The sequence below is a fragment of the Numenius arquata genome, chromosome 9, assembly GCF_964106895.1.
Source record: "Numenius arquata chromosome 9, bNumArq3.hap1.1, whole genome shotgun sequence".
In the NCBI taxonomy this organism is placed as follows: Eukaryota; Metazoa; Chordata; class Aves; order Charadriiformes; family Scolopacidae; genus Numenius; species Numenius arquata.
In genome coordinates, this window is record NC_133584.1 from 58380926 (window position 1) to 58397472 (window position 16547).

Genomic DNA, 16547 nt, shown 5'->3' on the forward strand with positions numbered 1-16547 from the left:
GAGGAATGGGTGGAGTTTCAAGTCCTGGTCATATTCAACCCCACCAGTTGCGTGGGTATTCAGGGACTGGTTGGGCTGGAGAGGAATCTAGGCACCCTAGCAGGAAGGTTGGGTGCTTGTAGGAGGGTTGTGCTTCTGCAGAAGGTGACGGTGGCAGAGCTCAGCCCTTGTTGGAAATGTCATTTTGGCTTAAGGGCGGTGTCTCAGAGTTCAGCTGGGAGCATCTTGCTGTAATGAGTCTCTAATTATTGTATCTAATTTCATTAGCAAAGCAGGCTCTAAATGCTTCCCCCATCACGGGAAGGAAAGCAGAGCTTAGAGGGAACCCAGAGTTTTTTAAGCTGTGTGTGACTCCTGGGCTAGGATACAACATTCAGCCTCCTGCAATGACTCATTTTTTTGGAAGTTCCCAGGTCTGAGCAATTAATTTACCAATGATTTTGCCTCTCATTAGAATCTAAGGTAGATATGGTGCTGAGGGACGTGGTTCACTGGTGGTTTTGGCAGTGTTAGGTCAATGGTTGGCCTTGATGATCTCAAAGGTCCCTTCCAACCTGGATGACTCTATGATTCTGATGTTTATTTGGAAAAACACTTCCACCATGAGGGTGGTCCAACACTGGAACAGGAACCCAGAGAGGTTGTAGGATTTCCATCCTTGGGGATGTTCAACACTTCACTGAACAGGGCCCTGAGAAACCTGATCTAGTCCCTAGTGACTTAAATTACTCCATAATTCCCTCGTTATGAGCTCCCTAGGACAGGACCCGTTGCACCGTTGCTTCTCCAGGTGTACTTCATGTGTGATCATCTACCCCCATCCCTCTCCAAGAAGCCCACGAGGGTAGTCAGAGTCAAGCAGCAGCCCTCTGGTTTTATTATCATTGTTTTATTTCCATTAGTTCTAAAGGTGTAGAAGTTACGTGGATTGGTAGCCATACTACTTCATAATATGTATTTTTTTACATCTTTAAATAATTACAGCTTGTTCAGTTGGTTGGTTTCCCTCTCCCCCCTTACAAATAAGTGTCTGTTTCCATGGGACCTTCCCAGTTGTCCTGGGAAGCTTCAAACTTTATACATGGAGGGGAAAAAGCGAAACAAAACACCACCCCTGACGTAGTCACAGCTTCAGTGGTATAGTAAGAGTTGTTGATCGGTTTTAAAGCTCCCTTACAATATTCCTGAGCTCCTCCTGGTTGCACCCTCTCCAGCCAGGCCATAAGGCTGCAAGTCAAATATGGATCCCTTCTGATCAATTTACAGAAGACGGGCTGAAGTGATTCAAGATATTGCACCACCGCAGGGAGGAAAGACATTTCAAAATGGTTAAATAACCTTTCTACCCCTCTGGCTCCCCGTCCCGGTTCTCATCTGCCCATCTCACTCCGGTGACCACTGAGCCATTGCAAAGATCTGGTTTGGCACAACCAAACCTTGTGCTCGCAACCCTTCGATGTCAAAATTTGTGTGTGTGATTAATGAGGACCTCTAAGGGAATAAGTCCCGCAGATGGATTTAAATATGTGCTTAAGTGATTTGCAGGACTGGGCCCTTCCCTCTTGCTCCTCAGGGCAGGGATGGTTCTTAGTCCTACATTTGTGTAGGACCTGGCCTGGGATGATCCTCACTAGATTCTCCAGCCACGCTGCAATGAAATAAATTATAGCAATAATAATAGCAATTATTATCTTGCTGTAATGAGTCTCTAGTAATTGTATCTAATTATATTAGCAAAGCAGGCTCTAAATGCCTCCCCCGTCATGGGAAGGAAAGCAGAGCTCAGGTGGAACCCAGAATTTTGTAACTCCCTCTTGCTAGAACAAGCTGAGTCTCCTGGAACTGGTTGTGCTTTTGTCCTCTCATCCTGTGAGTTTCCCTTCGTCTGTCACTTCTGGCGTTTGTCACCCTGCGTTGGCCATCCCAGCTCCTTCCTCCAAGAGGGTGCTCTGTGTGACCCCTGGGCTTGGAGACAACGTTCAGTGTCCTGCAATGACTCATTTTTGGGAGTCCTCAAGCAATTAATTTACCAATGCCTCTCATTAGAATCTAACGTTTGTTTGGAAAAACACTTCCACCATGAGGGTGGTCAAATGCTGGAACAGGAACCCAGAGAGGCTGTAGGATTTCCATCCTTGGGGATATTCAACACTTGACTGAAAAGGGCCCTGAGAAACCTGATCTAGTCCCTTCCAACTTAAATTATTCTGTAGTTCTATTGTTACGAGGTCCCTAGGACAAGACCCATCTATTATGGTGTGTTTGTAGAACACCTAGCATGATGGTGCTCCATCTGACTTCAGCCTCTCACTTTCTTGATGTCAATGTTGTCCACGCTATGGCAAGTGGCCATGGGGTGACAATAGCTCTACCACAGTCTGGGGTGATTGAAAAGAACAACGAACCAGGTGCATCTGAACCTCTACTGCTTGTGGTGCAAAAGGGAGGACAAAAGAGCTGATTTCTACCACTACAGAGAGCCAAGTTGTCCTCACAGCCCCCAGAGCCTCACCTTTTGAAAGCAGACATCTTGTTCTGTTAATGGGGTCCTTGTAAATGCTCCTCGCTGTGTTTCAAGAATTATTTTTTAAGGCTTTGAGGAAGGCTGAGGACCAGTTAACAAGTCTCTACCATGGTCGTTTAGATACACCTGAGGGAGCATAAGGCAGGCTTATATCCCGCAGGGGTTTTCCCCTCTTGCACGGCAAGCAGACTCCTTTATGGCATCTCAGAGTGTCTTTTAAGGGCAGGAGAAAAATTCAGCCAGGAGTTTGGCTTTGAGGGGAGGAGGAGGAGCACAGCAATAAGGCAAGATGGACAGAGCCTCTGGGAGCATCTAGATATGGGGCGTGTGGTGGTCAGGACCTTAGATCCTCTCCAGGAGACCTTCTGCTTCCCTCCCTCTGGGGTTGTCCAGGGTCTCCCATTAGCCAAGTGGCATCTTTGTGGTGCATGATTCTCTGTCACAGATGGGAATTCACAGCCAGATCCCAAGAGAGCTCAATTGCCATTTACAAAAGAATATAATTCAAGGAGGAAGCTGGCTAATGACCTGCATGCCCAGGGAAAAACACCCTCATGTTTTCAGCCCAAATTCATATTTTTAGGTGCTACTTCTGGCCTCTTCTCTGCAGAATCACAGAATTTCATTTATTTTTATTCATGTTTCATGGATGTCTTTTCCTGGTCTTTAATTAACACTAATGAAGTTAGACCCTGCCTTAACTCAGCAAAGCAGAGCGGACACTCTGGTGCAAACACCATCCAGCCATTCCCACGGCATCACTGCAGTGGGCATCACTCTGGGGAGCTCAGAGGCTCTGCCACCCCTCCAAAACCCTGCAAATGTGAGTTACACCGAGCACGGGGAATGTGGAAGGGTCCAGGTCTCTACCGTGACTCCAGTCCCAGTCTTTATCATGACCAGTTCGGTTGAATCCTTCTCCTTAAAGAAGTTTTTCTACCATCAGGAGGAAAATGGTGAGTTCAAGCACAGACAATACAACGCCATTCCTTTGCTTCAAACATGTACATGGCTTTCCTCTTCACCAAGCCATGTGTCTTAGTGTTTGGGTGGAAACATTCTTTGTGAGAATGTTAAACAGTGGGAGACAGAGGATAGCACATTTGGGAGGGATGCACAGTCCCTCTTCTAGATTTTTTACTTGGTAGTTCCGTACTCGAGTTCTGGATGCAGGGAGGAGAGGAGCTGGCGAGGCAAGAAGAGTAACAGAGTTTGAGAGTGGACAGACACAAGAGTGGACAATCTTGTAGGACCAGATCTCCCAGAAATTCTCTGCCTGGACAGGCAAAGCTGTCCCTCCTTGGAAACGTTGATGGAAACATCACGGCAAGCAACTGGTGAAGCACTTAGACCGCAGAGGGGAGCGGTGGCATCTGCAGTGCTGGAGTTTGTTAAGCACACGCTACAGAAAGAGCAATCAGGGCTGGGTTAGGGAGAATTGATCTCATCGGGAAAAGGGAATGAGTCGGTGAGCTCTCAGCATCTCTTCCAACTCCATTTTCTAGGATTCCCTGGTTGCCGAGAGCCTTATGGGCAAGAAAAAACACAAGTCTTGTTTAGTACTCGTGCGTGAATGGAGTTATGCTCTCCTTGCAGGCAAGCGAGTCTATGCACATGCTTGGTAAAGAATACGGCCCCTGCCGACCTCCATCAGAGGCTGAAGCCTTTGCTCGTTGCAAAAGGTGAAATCCTAAAGGGTTAGACGTGTGAAATGGTGGTGAACCAGCTGTTGGGGGGGAAAGTGGGCACTCACAGTACAGCCAAAAATAAATGACAATCAGATTTCATCAATGACATCAAGACCAACAGAAAAGTATGCAAAATAATTAAGTTAACTGTCTCAAAAGCAATGGCACAGCAATAGTAGAAGAACATCTTTCACTTGCTGTGCTCTTGAATAATCTCTAAGCCTGGCTTGTGGCTATCCATAGGGGAAGAACCCAGCAAGCTCCTCCACGATGACCAACATGGGTCTCCTCTACCTGCTTCCAGAAGATTCCTCTTTCCAAAATGCCCCTTTGACTTTGGACAGACCTTCTCCAGGCTCAGCCAGCAACCTTTTGGAAACACAGTCCTGTGATTTTGTAATGATAAATAGGAAAGGAGTTACTATTAAATACGGGCATTCATCAGCTTTTCAGACCATCTAGGAAAATGAAGAAAATGCTCTAGATGTGTGAGCTGAGGATGGGTGTGTGGGAAGGTCTCTTTTTTACTCTGCTCTAGATCATGTCAAATCCACTAAAGCCACCACAGCATGTCTAGTGAAGTCTGTTCAACGAACTGTTCTGGAACTGGCTCCATTTGGTGGAAAATCACTGAATTTAGGTAATGAGAAGATGGTGGCATTTCCTTCTGGTCAGGAAAAGAACGGAAGGAAAAAAGTGTCTTTGGTCCACCACTGAGTCTTAAATGCCAGATATTTTTAAATAAACAAAACTCAACAACTGTGTCCATCTTTGTGTTTCTGGCTGTTTCATAGAAGGTGGTGGCAATCAATTAGAGAGGCTCATTTAAAGCGGGGGAAAAAAGGCTTCAAATTCATTAGTTACTTCGAGATTTGAGTCTTCTCTGTTCACTTCATAGGAGCTCTCCTACACCTCAGAAAAGTCCTCTTTACCTCTTTGCTGGAACATCTCACCAGGGGAGAGAAGGCGGGAGAGCAGGGGAGGTGGGAAACAACATTGACTTGATGATTACATGGCATCTTCTTCATCTCTTGAGCAGATCAGCCTGAAGTCCATGGGTGGAAGACCAGGTTATGCAGTTATGATGTCCCCATGGTTTTCAGCTAACACCAGGCTGTTCCAGGAGTCCTGTTTGGAGCTGGTTTGTGGAGACTGGCTGATAGCCGACTGGTAAGCCTGTGGGGAGAGCTTCAGAGCTGAAATTGCAGGGTGAATAGATGATCCATGTCCAGACATGGCAGAGACTGAGAATGCCTATGGAAAAAGGAAAATCCTGTCAACAAAGCTTCAAACCATAGAGGACCACATGAGTCCCTTTATGGAGGGCTGGTGCTATTGTAATAACACATCTGTGGATTTGCTGTGGAGCTGCACGTCGCAGCTTATGCCTTATGCTTTGGACACACACTTCCCTTCTTGTTCTAGACCCTGTTCTTTCCTGTTGCTGCATATGGGGCATCTTGTTCCCTTCCAAACGTCAGAAATTATCATAGAGCTGGAGCATTGCATCCAGCTCTAGGGCCTCAGCACAGGAAGGACATGAACCTGTTGGAATGGGTCTAGCGGAGGACCATGAAGATAATCAGAGGGCTGGAGCCCCTCTGCTGTAAGGACAGGCTGAGAGAGTTGGGGGGATTCAGCCTGGAGAAGAGAAGGCTCTGGGGAGATCTTAGAGCTCCTTCCAGTATCTGAAGGGGGCTACAAGAAAGCTGGGGAGAGACTCTTGATCAGGGAAGGAAGCCATAGGATGAGCGGTAATGGTTTTAAACTGAAAGAGTGGAGATTTAGATTAGATATTAGGAAGAAATTCTTTCCTGTGAGGGTGCTGAGACACTGGCCCAGGTTGCCCAGAGAAGCTGTGGATGCCCCATCCCTGGAGGGTCTCAAGGCCAGGCTGGATGGGGCTTTGAGCAACCTGGTCTGGTGGGAGATGTCCCTGCCCATGGCAGGGGGTTGGAACTGGATGATCTTTAAGGTTCCTTCCAACCTGAACTGTTCTATGATTCTGCCTTTTAAGTCGTGAGATGTCATTGGCCTTGGGCTCTCCTGGCTTTCAAATGGCCTCCTGTGGATTGCAGGATGTATTAATGGTGCTGCAAAGTGCTGCAGGTGCAGGATCAGTCCAGCACAACGTTCAATCACATATATTTTTTTCTCCAGGGATCATTTTGTTTAAACACAGGAGTTCCATGTATGAACCCAAAAGTGGAGCAAATCTCCTAAATTATATGATATGCTCTGCCTCTTAATTGTGCTGAGCTTTAAATGATAATAAGCTTTATTTAAACCTGCAGGCACGCACCCAGATCAGCTCCCAGACCTGGGTGTTGCTCAGCAGGAGACGCACCTTCAGTGGCTGCAGTGCTGGTCCCAAGACATCTAGTGGTGGACGTGGCACAGAACACCCCACTTCTGCTGGCTTGCTCTGCCTTCGCAGGGACTGGACTCAGTTAGATTTGTGCTTGGGTGAGGTTATTCTCCTCACACTGCACTTCTTATATCACTCGACACGCAGCCAGGCAGTGCAATAGGGTAATATCACCAAGTTTTTCCTTGCTCAAGACATATCAAATCATAAAAAGGGATCAGGGATTTTCTTGCTATGGGACCCACATAACTGCCCAGGTAGAAGGAATTTCATGTTTCCACCAAAGCTGCTACTTCTTGTCCATTCAGAACTTCCACACATCATTAAATAAGATGAGGGGTAACTGTTTTAAACTGAAAGAGGGGAGATTTAGATGAGATATTAAGAAGAAATTATTTCCTATGAGGGTGGTGAGACCCTGGCCCAGGTTGCCCAGAGAAGCTGTGGCTGCCCCATCCCTGGAGGGGTTCAAGGACAGGCTGGATGGGGCTTTGAGCAACCTGGTCTGGTGGGAGGTGTCTCTGCCCAGGGCAGGGGGTTGGAACGGGATGATCTTTAAGGTCGCTTCCAACCCAAACCATTCTATCATTCTATGATAAAAAACTATATTGTGCTTTAGACATGGTGATAAAAATGTGTTTTTTGCCCCATCTCAGAGGATAGATCTCTTACTGTGAACACCTAGACCCCTGGGCTGAAAAGCCTTTTTCCACAGAGGTTTTGAGGGTGTTCTTCTCACCATGTCTACCGTCCTAGTTCCCATCTTTGCCCCACTGCCAGCATCTTCCCTCTGTACCTGAGAAATGGGGCTGGGGTGCCCGTAATGAGATGAGAGCCCAGGTTCTGTTTTTATGGGGCGCATTTCCTCGGTGGTCGTGGTGCTGCTGCTGCTACTGGTGGAGCTGGTGGTTGGGGTAAGACTCTCGCTGCTGGAGGGACCTGTGAGAAAGCAGACAGTAAACCAAGCTCTTCCCAAAGACCTTTCAGGATGGAGCTATACCCACCCACCAAGAAGTTACTGTGGGTAAAAATAAACAAATAAATAGTGGGAAAGACATTCAGGCATCACCCATTTTTGAAGAATCAGCCCATTTTGTGGTTGGCTGCCTGGCTTGCAGGACATGATGGTCAGAAACACACATATAGACATAGGATAAACTTCCCTGTTCATCAATTACCTGCTGGTGTCTTTGTTTTGTTAAGGTTCTTCGGCTTGCGCTTCCTCGTCTGAATGCCCTCTTTTCTCATTGCTAAAGGCCTCGGAACCTACGGACCCAAATATAAAAGCACATCATTGGTTTCTGTATGGCCATAAAGTCATCTAGGAGAATGTGATTCCAGCTCTACCTCGTAATCTCCATGAAAACCAGCTTTAATTTTGATTTAATTTAATGCAACAACAAGATGAAGCCCAAGGCCACTGGTCACCACCACTGTGTGAAGAGATATGTCAAAGCTATAATATATTCTTCCAAATGGTGGTTTGTCTACCAGTGTTTAAGAGGCATTTGGACAATGCCATTAATAATATTCTTTAACTTTTGGTGAGTCCTGAAGTGGTCAGATAGTTGGACTAGATGATTACTGTAGGTCCCTCCCAACTAAAGTATTCTATTCTGTTCTGGTTTATTCCAAATAGGAATAGATAGGCTTTTCACACCATAGATATTGAGAGTTTTAAGGACAGACGGGGTAAACAGCTCATGTGATTTACTCTCCTGTTTAACTCTGAGCAGAAGACATCTTTCTGGCTAACACCTGCTCTCTGGAAAGGTACCAAGCCTATGTGGGGAGACCTCCCTTAGGAACTGATCCTGCTGAGGTGGTCACCCTCATGGTCAGAGACACACTGGGAATTCTAGGAAGAATTTTTTGGGTTAGGCAAGGCTTCCCTTCATCCACCTTGTCTTCCAGCTTCAACCTGACTTTCATGAATGTTCTTCCATCCGCTCTGAAGCACTGGACACCACGTGCTTCACCACGTGAAGAGCCGGGATGGGTATAAAAATCCCAGGTGTAACAATGAGAAGCAGGACTGGGGTTTGCTACTAAGCAATCACCAGGGTGTTGAAGGCCTGTCTCTGCCATGAGGGTGACCCCGTTGCCACTGACTGGTGGGAGAAGGACTAGAGATTTGCATCTTGAAGGACTCCAGCGGGACTCTTCTGGATCTATCAGACATGACATAGATACATGAAGCCCCCACTGGCAAGAAGAGACTATCTGGGCACCCGTGCAAGAAAAGTCATCGATCACTCCCATGACAAGTCTACAACCAAGTCTTAGCTGGGATTTGACACCCCATGTGGAAGGGCCAAGCCTTTCTTTGTGCTTCTGACTCAGGTTTTCACTGAAGTGCCTGAATTTAGGTGGGAAGAACCTGGGCTAGGTTTTATTGGTTTTTAAGACTTGGATGCAAAGGGTAGCAAATTAATGTGTGAGAAATTGCCCTGTGTCCATCATCCCTCACCAGTATAAACATGGTGGAATGTTGAGAGGGACTAAGTCCCATAGAGACACATGGAAAACCAGCTCCAGGAGAGCAGAGAGTTGTACAACAAAGCCAATCCCCAGCCTGGTGTTATCAATACCCTCCCCATAAAGATCAATGAAGGCCTTACCCCATGGAGCTTCATGTAGAGTCCGCAGGCATTACAGACAGGCTCTCCCTCCGCGTTTCGGCGCCAGAGGGTGGTTGTCGTTGTCTGGCAGTTGGCACAAGAGAGGCCAACGCGGCGGGAAGCTGACTGTGAGAAAAGCCAGAGGAAGAAAACACATCAGCCCTCCAGCAGCATCTCAGATCCCAATGAGATCCCTCCAGAACACCTTGAGTTTTCCTCTCCTCTTGCCTCCCTTATTTCTCTGTCTTTTTCTCTTCTCGCCTTGCTGCAGTGGATAACCCAACTGCCTTTTTCTTCTCATGTCTTTCAGCTTCTGCCCCACTTTCCGCTGCTTTCTGCCCAGCCACTTTCCCACTTTCCCACTTTCTGCCCAGCCTTTCCACTGCTTCCTGCCTGCCAACACCATGCAGATACCTCAGCTGTCCTGGGCCATCTCAGATGGTGTCAGAGACACCACCTCAACAGAGCCCCAGATCTTCAGAGGGTCTAGTAGCAGCTTGGAGACCCACTGCATGTGCACACACCTATACTAAAGGTTTCTGGATCTCAGACTGTCCTGCCCTTTTCAGGTTCCCAAGCCCTTCACCTTCCCAGCATCACGATGTATCCCAAGAAGATGTCATCAATGCCATGAATGTTACATACTTTGCTCATCTGGATTGAAGGAGAGATAAGAAAAAGAGTGCTTCCAACAGCATCATCGTACCCCACTAATGAAGCAGTGGAGGGACCAGGCCTCCTGAAGTTCCCTTTCTGGGTGAACTGGCTTAGCCAGGCTCAAAACGGCCACAGGAGGAAGAAAATAGGCTTGAAACCATATAGAATACCAAGTTTTGAGCTTGTAAGCAGAGTGGGGAGTGGAGGAAGAAAAAACTACATCCTCCATTCTTGCCTGATTCTTCCCAGCACCCTTCAAAGTTCAGGTCTTAAGAGGCTGAGGATAAAGTCTGGATGGGCTGGGGTCAAATTCCCTCTCTGCTTGCTGATAAATTGGGGACGGAACAGAAGTGCTAGAGCTGGGTGAAGGTGCCTGTTCTCACGGGGCCTGAAGAGGAGCCTATAGGGAAGAAATCTGGTGGTTTTGGACATCTACCCAGCTCTGCAGACCCATAGCTGGCAGCTGTGTAATGGGGTGAAAGCCTGGGAGATGAGGAATTGGCAGCTACCAGGAATTTCCTCTGTGATCTTTGCCATGAATTTCTCTTCGTGCCTTCTCCCTTGTTATAAAACAGGATCAGTTAATCTATGGCAGCAGGACAACAAAAAAATTGAAATTTAAGTACTTCTTAAGACTTCAAAAGCTGGAAGCCCCTTCGGTGCAGAGAAACCAGACTCTCCTTTAGTTGTAACCTTGCCATGTATTAGCTTCAGTCATCGTCCTCTGTAGGTGGACCAAGAGCTCAAAAGAGAGGTTGCAGCAAAAGCAAAGATCTCCCCTTGCAGCGCTCTCTGGCATATCTCGGTCTCCAATAAAAAAAGGGGTCACCCAGTGACAGATGAAACCCAGTCACTTGTCCTGAATATATTTATTTAGGTAGACCAGTTGGCATTACTTTCCACACTCTGACATTGCATCCCTAGACATATCCTCCTCTTCTTCATGGAATTTCTCTTCCAGAAGAAAAAGCAGGAATTTGGCCATTTTGGCAAGATTTCCAGATTGCCAGCAGCCCAGCCAGGTGACAAAAGTACCTGTAGAGATCTGCACAGCTCATGCATTTATATTTCTCGTGGGGTTTTCCAGGCCTTACCCCAAAGCTGCGCAGAGTTACCAGCACGTGTTGCTCATTGCTATAAAGGACTAAGCCTGGTACCCAACCGGCCATCCCTGACCACACAGATGTGCCCAAGGACAAGATGTAGACCAGTAAATGACAGAGGGCAAGGAACAGGGTGGCGGGGTGAGGACACTGCCTGGTTCAGTCAGTGCAGTGTCCAGGAAAGGGCGCTTTCACAAGAGGGCGCTGGGTGGCTGCGGCTGGTGGCAGCACTCAAGCTGCCAATGTCATTTTTGACGATTGCAAGGGACAGCTGGGTTGGAGCACAGGCAGGTCTGGGCAATGCAAAGAGCAGGACAGGTTGTCTTCCTCATGGAAGACAAGGAGTGGAAAAATGAGGCCCCGAGGGATGGTTTGGTGGTCCTTTCTGCCTGGGGTTATGATGGATCCATGTCCCTGGAGCAGAGGCTGCAGAGACCTTCCCAAAGTCCCTCACCAAAACCGGTGGTGACAGGCAAGATACCAACACCGAGATGTTCCCATGCATGCCCCATCCTGACCCAACAGGCTTTGGGATGCTCTGACCTGCCCCACAAGCTCTGCTTCAGCTCACCCAAAGGATCAGGGTATCCAAAAAAGGTGGCCAGTCACCACAAAGCGGCCGGGAAATGAGGATCCTGAGGGTAAGAGAAGATGGACTGGTGGTGTGGTGGAGCTGGAAAGGGTTTCCATTGGTCCCAATATGTTTAAAGCAATATTGGCTTTTGCTAAACCAACACCACAGTACTGCCCCTGTGTCCTACAGCCCCTTCCACCACCTGGCCTGGGTGTCTGCAGAACTGGTCTGGACAGTACAAGATCTTGGAGTGTACCAAGCACAAGACAGTCTGGGTTATTTTGGAAATCTGGACCAAAATCATCTAATTTGGGCAGATGGGGACCCAAGGAGTTGAAAAACCCCTGGCATCTCCACCTAGCCGAGGTCTTTCTGCCTCATCCTCACACACGGCCTTGCCCCACACGCGTTGTGTGATCTTGACTTACCAGCCTCCTCTGAGGTTTGAACAAGGGCCGGTTGATGCCGTTCATCTTGTGGTAGAGCCCGCAGGCGTTGCAGAGGTAGTGCCCCGTGCCGTCTCTCCTCCAGAGCGGGGTGGACATGGCCCCGCAGTTGACACATTCTCGCCCCTCTGAATAATCATCAAAAAATTCTGCTGCCATGGTGGGAGAGAAGGGAAAAGACATGGTTAATTAGGCAGCTTTATTTATTTATGTATTTATTTATTTATTTATTTTCTGGCCTGATTCTCAGTATTTGAGCCCAGAAGTGGCATTTCAAGAAATCGCAAACATTCAGATTTTACAGGGTGCAAGAAACAGCTCTTCCTTTCTCAAGGAAGCCCCCAGGATTATCGGGAAAGAGGAACCCCTTTCCCTGCCATACAGTGTTGGCTGCAGGACTTGTGTGGCAGCAGGGATGTGCTGGGACACGGATACGAAGAGACAGAAATAGAAACCTCTCCTTCTGCTCTGACGTTATCCAATTTTCAAGATTGGACATAGCCAGGGCAAACAGATTGGGGCGGGCGAACAGCCGTGTGTGCAATCAAGACAAAATGCCTGTGACCACGGACAAACACAAGCCCGGACCCACAAAGCAGAACTGCCTGGAGATCAGAGAGCTGCCCGAGCATCTCTCAACGGGACTCAAGCAAATGTGGGCAGGGAAAGCCATGCCTGTATGCCCTGCTGCCCTGCAGGACTTCTCCTCACCCAGCCCATGCCAGATCCCACCCTCTGCGGAGGGGAATGGCTGCAGAGAGCCAAGGGGGAGAGCAGTTCACGTGCCTTCACCCTTTTCTCTGCATGAGAAGCATCTCCTGAACTACAAGAATCATAGAATGGTTTGGGTTGGAAGGGACCTTAAAGATCATCTTGTTCCAACCGCCCTGCCATGGACAGGGATAACTTCCACTAGACCAGGTTACACAAAGCCCCATCCAGCCTGGCCTTGAACACCTCCAGGAGCACACATGGACAACCCCATGTCAGGCTGTCAGCTAACAGACATCACTGGGCATTCACAGGTATCACAGAAACTCAGCTTTTCATGCAAATCTCCATCCTGCTTGATGTCACTCTCCAGGGCTTGATGCATTCACCCACCACATTCCTGGTTCACCCTCCACTGGGGCCCAGCCGCAGCTGCACGTGAGGGTGAGGACAACTGCCCTGGGCTGGGCCAGTCCAATCCCTCTGGCTCTGGCAGGTCCACATAATCTGCAAGGCGGTGCAGAGGTCAACACAACACACCTTGACTGCACCATCATTTGGAAAGACACAGGTCAGCTCACCTTTGGACACAACGCCCTCAAGAAGCCAAGAACCTCACCTAATAAAACACAAACATCACCTGCAGGCCTTGCTGAGAAGAATCATAGAATTGCCTAGGTTGGAAGGGACCTTTCAGATCATCTAGTCCAACTATCAACCTAACATTGATAAGAACCATCACTAAACCCTATTGCTAGCATCCAGCCCTTGAAAATGCTTGTTGCTGATGGTCATCCCACCTGGAGAGTACTGAGCTCAGTTTGGGGATGTATTTCTTCTGTTACAAAACTGTTCCTTCCTGCACATGGACGTGTTCTGTTGTGGACACCAGAAAGGGAACAGTAGATGATAAAATAATTTGGTAGAAGAGGAAAAAGACAAATGACAGCAAAGGGCCCTGTTACTTAGCGTAGGCCGGGACTAAGCCAAGCTGCTGAGAAAATTCGCAGCAAACAAGAGATGGTTGGAGGACGGCAAGAGCTTTGCATCAGAAGACCTTCAGCCATTACAGAGCAGCATAACATTAATTCATAAAATGTTTCTGTGCATCTTGCTGTAATTTGTGCTTGTCCACCTGCTTGTTATACGAATATCTCAGCTTTCTGCTGGAAGACAATAGTTCCCCAAAGAGTAAACCAACAAAATTTGGCATCTTGCTGGTCTGTGTCTCAATCCCATGTGGATCATTTGCTGTCTAATAAGGGTTATGTTCAAACATCAGCCTTATTTTCTCTTTTCTCCAGACTATTTTTGGAAAATCTGTAGGAAACGACATAATCATGAAACAGCCAAAGGATTAAAAAATTGCTAAAGTGGTGCCAGTAAACAGAGACACAGAGAAAAAGATTCACGTGAGCCTAATTCTCCCTGGAAAACCAGGATAAAAATGGCATGAGATTACACCATGTGGACAGGGGAAATACTGGAAAACAGTAAATGAGTGTACCCATGGGGCTCTGGAACCAGAAAAGAAGGAATCCGGTATCTTCTCAGCAACTTAGGGAAATCTCATTGCCTTTGAGCAATTCTGGTGGTTTAGGAAAGCTGGGAATCCCTCCAGGTGATTTTTGTACACGTGGATTCAGTGATACGTTAACCATAATGCCTCACTTTCCCCTTTAAAATCACAATTGAATCACAGCCAAAATCTAGATCAAATAAACTTCCTTTGAAAAGAGAAGGGATTGGAACAGCTGGTCAGGAAAGAACTAATTTCCTTGAAAAATCTCAAGAAAGGAAAACATTTCACTATTTTTTTTTTCATCTTAGAAGTTGTTGAGGTTTTTGATTATCATTTTCCAAAGAAAAAGCCAAATTATTTTCACAGTAAATTTTGTCCTGTGAGAAAATCCCTTCTACTTTGAAAATAATTCAGTACAAAGCTGTTGACACAATCCAGGGAGAATTTAGCAGAGCAGAGGTAGTCCAAAGGTAACAGTTAAAACACTTGGCCGATTTGAGTTGTGTCTGTGACTAATTACAAAATATCATCTTTGCTGGAGACTTTTCCACCAGAAAACCAAAATCGGAAAGTTTTTAATAAAATAAAAAAAGAGAAAATTCCTTGCAGTCCCTCAGAAACGCTAAGAGTGGGACTAGCTCTTGAGTTAGAAGGTCCCGCAAAATGGGTGTGATAGGAAGAAATGTCAAGTGTGGGTGGGTAAACTTCTGTTTTTAGAAAAAAATAAGAGGATGTGGGGTTGAAACCAGGCAAACCATAAGTCTCTTAGTTTCTGACAATAATCAAATTTGCTACTGAATGTTGAGAGTTATTTCCTAAGAGTTTGTGTGACACCCAGCTCCACTGTCCATGTTATTTTTGCTGTTGGTTTGTAAACAGGCATCCAAAATCCCAGTGTAAAGCGGTCGTGAGACTTCCTTGCCTTTTTTCAATTGTTTTTGTTCGAGCTATGTTCTTTGCTACTTGTTTGGGGTTTTTTGTTCAGTTTCTGTGGGAGTTGGACTGGAGGTTCTCTCTTGAGGGACTTTCGCTGGTTTAATTTTCAAAAAAAAAACCCCTTCTTCTGCTTCTGTAGTAATAACATTTGTGTGATTTTTTTCCCTCTTGGCTGCAGACAAAGGTGATCCTTGTCAACGTTAGTAAACAAGAATTACCGGTGCTTGAGATGGGGAAGGAACAGACTTTGTTCCCCGGGCACATTGAGGCTCCACGCAATGGGTGGCTCTCCCTAATCGCAGCCCTGGTGGGGTGATATCAGATGGGTGCGTCCCTGGCATGCACCACCCACTGCTGAGTCAGAAGATGACATCTGCAGAGTGCAACCTCATTGAAACCATTCCTGCAGCCCTGTCAGAGCAGAGGGAGCTCCTTGACCTCAAGACATCTCACCCGGAGGAGAAATATCCTTCCCTGCTTCAAAGTATGCTTGATGATGACAAAGGTTGTGTCTTAGACACTCCATCCAGTGTAGGGTCCATCCATCCAACTGGCTCAGAGAAGGTGACGTAGGCTTAGTGCATGCTCTTTAGTGAACTAAGGGCATTTGGGCCCCGATGGAGAAGTGGAAGGCAAGGGACTGGATTTCTTTCTAAAAGAGGTGCCGCAATTTCACAGCATCACTAAACTCAGGGATGAAGTTGCCGAGGGGACCTTTCTGAGCTGACCTTCTGGCCACACAGCTGAGACATCCCAGCTGCTCTTGAAAACCTGAGGGTCTGCAAAACAATGAGAAAGTATAACCTGAAGCGCTGCAACCCCTGCAGTTTGATGTGGGCGGGTGTCCAAGACCTACTAAACCCAAATGCTCAAAATACCTGCTTGTTTCTGAAGATCTGGGCCATGGTCTTTGCCTTGCCTCCTTCCCCCAGCAGCATAGCTGGGGGCAAGACCCCCTCCCCATGCCTGGGTGCTTGTGAGAAGAGACCACAATCTCCAAGGTCCCTGCCAAGACAAGCCCAGTGCTCAGAGCCCACAGGAACCATGATCGACCATCAAGCTGAGCTATATTGGGGATGGAGGTCACTGGGCTTCAAGTGCACTGATTGTTTAATTTGCCACTGTTATTAATAACGGGGATTAAGGCGCGGCAGACTGGAGGCTCCCCAGGAAAAAAAAACAGTGAAGTGTTTTCTTGGCTTCCGTCTCAGGGGCTGGAGCTCTAAATCCTGGCATTATGAGATCCCCTGACACTTATTCCTTGTACTTAGCAGCCGGGAAAGGAAACGTTTATTCAGGCAGCAAATTGCCCGAGTGGCTCCCAGCGGGCCCTGAACAATGCGGGGGGAAGGAAAAGCTCCCCCAGTCGCACTCAGGGCAATAATTTCCGTTTTGTG

The 16547-nt window shown here is 47.3% G+C and overlaps 1 protein-coding gene across 2 annotated transcripts in view; it reads right to left on the reverse strand.

Moving 5' to 3' along the window:
- Nucleotides 1-855: 855 nt before the first annotated feature.
- Nucleotides 856-16547, reverse strand: part of GATA4 (GATA binding protein 4) — a 31899-nt gene continuing 16207 nt past the window's right edge. Inside the window, exons 2-6 of one of the 2 annotated variants that reach the window (XM_074153110.1) lie at nucleotides 11964-12130; nucleotides 9202-9327; nucleotides 7759-7846; nucleotides 7377-7519; nucleotides 856-5466 (exon numbers count right to left, since the gene is read on the reverse strand). In XM_074153110.1, the coding sequence (XP_074009211.1) occupies nucleotides 5284-5466; nucleotides 7377-7519; nucleotides 7759-7846; nucleotides 9202-9327; nucleotides 11964-12130 (707 nt within the window). In that variant the 3' untranslated portion in view covers nucleotides 856-5283. Of the gene's footprint in view, nucleotides 5467-7376; nucleotides 7520-7758; nucleotides 7847-9201; nucleotides 9328-11963; nucleotides 12134-16547 lie in introns of both variants that reach the window. The other variant, XM_074153109.1, reaches the window with a different exon arrangement.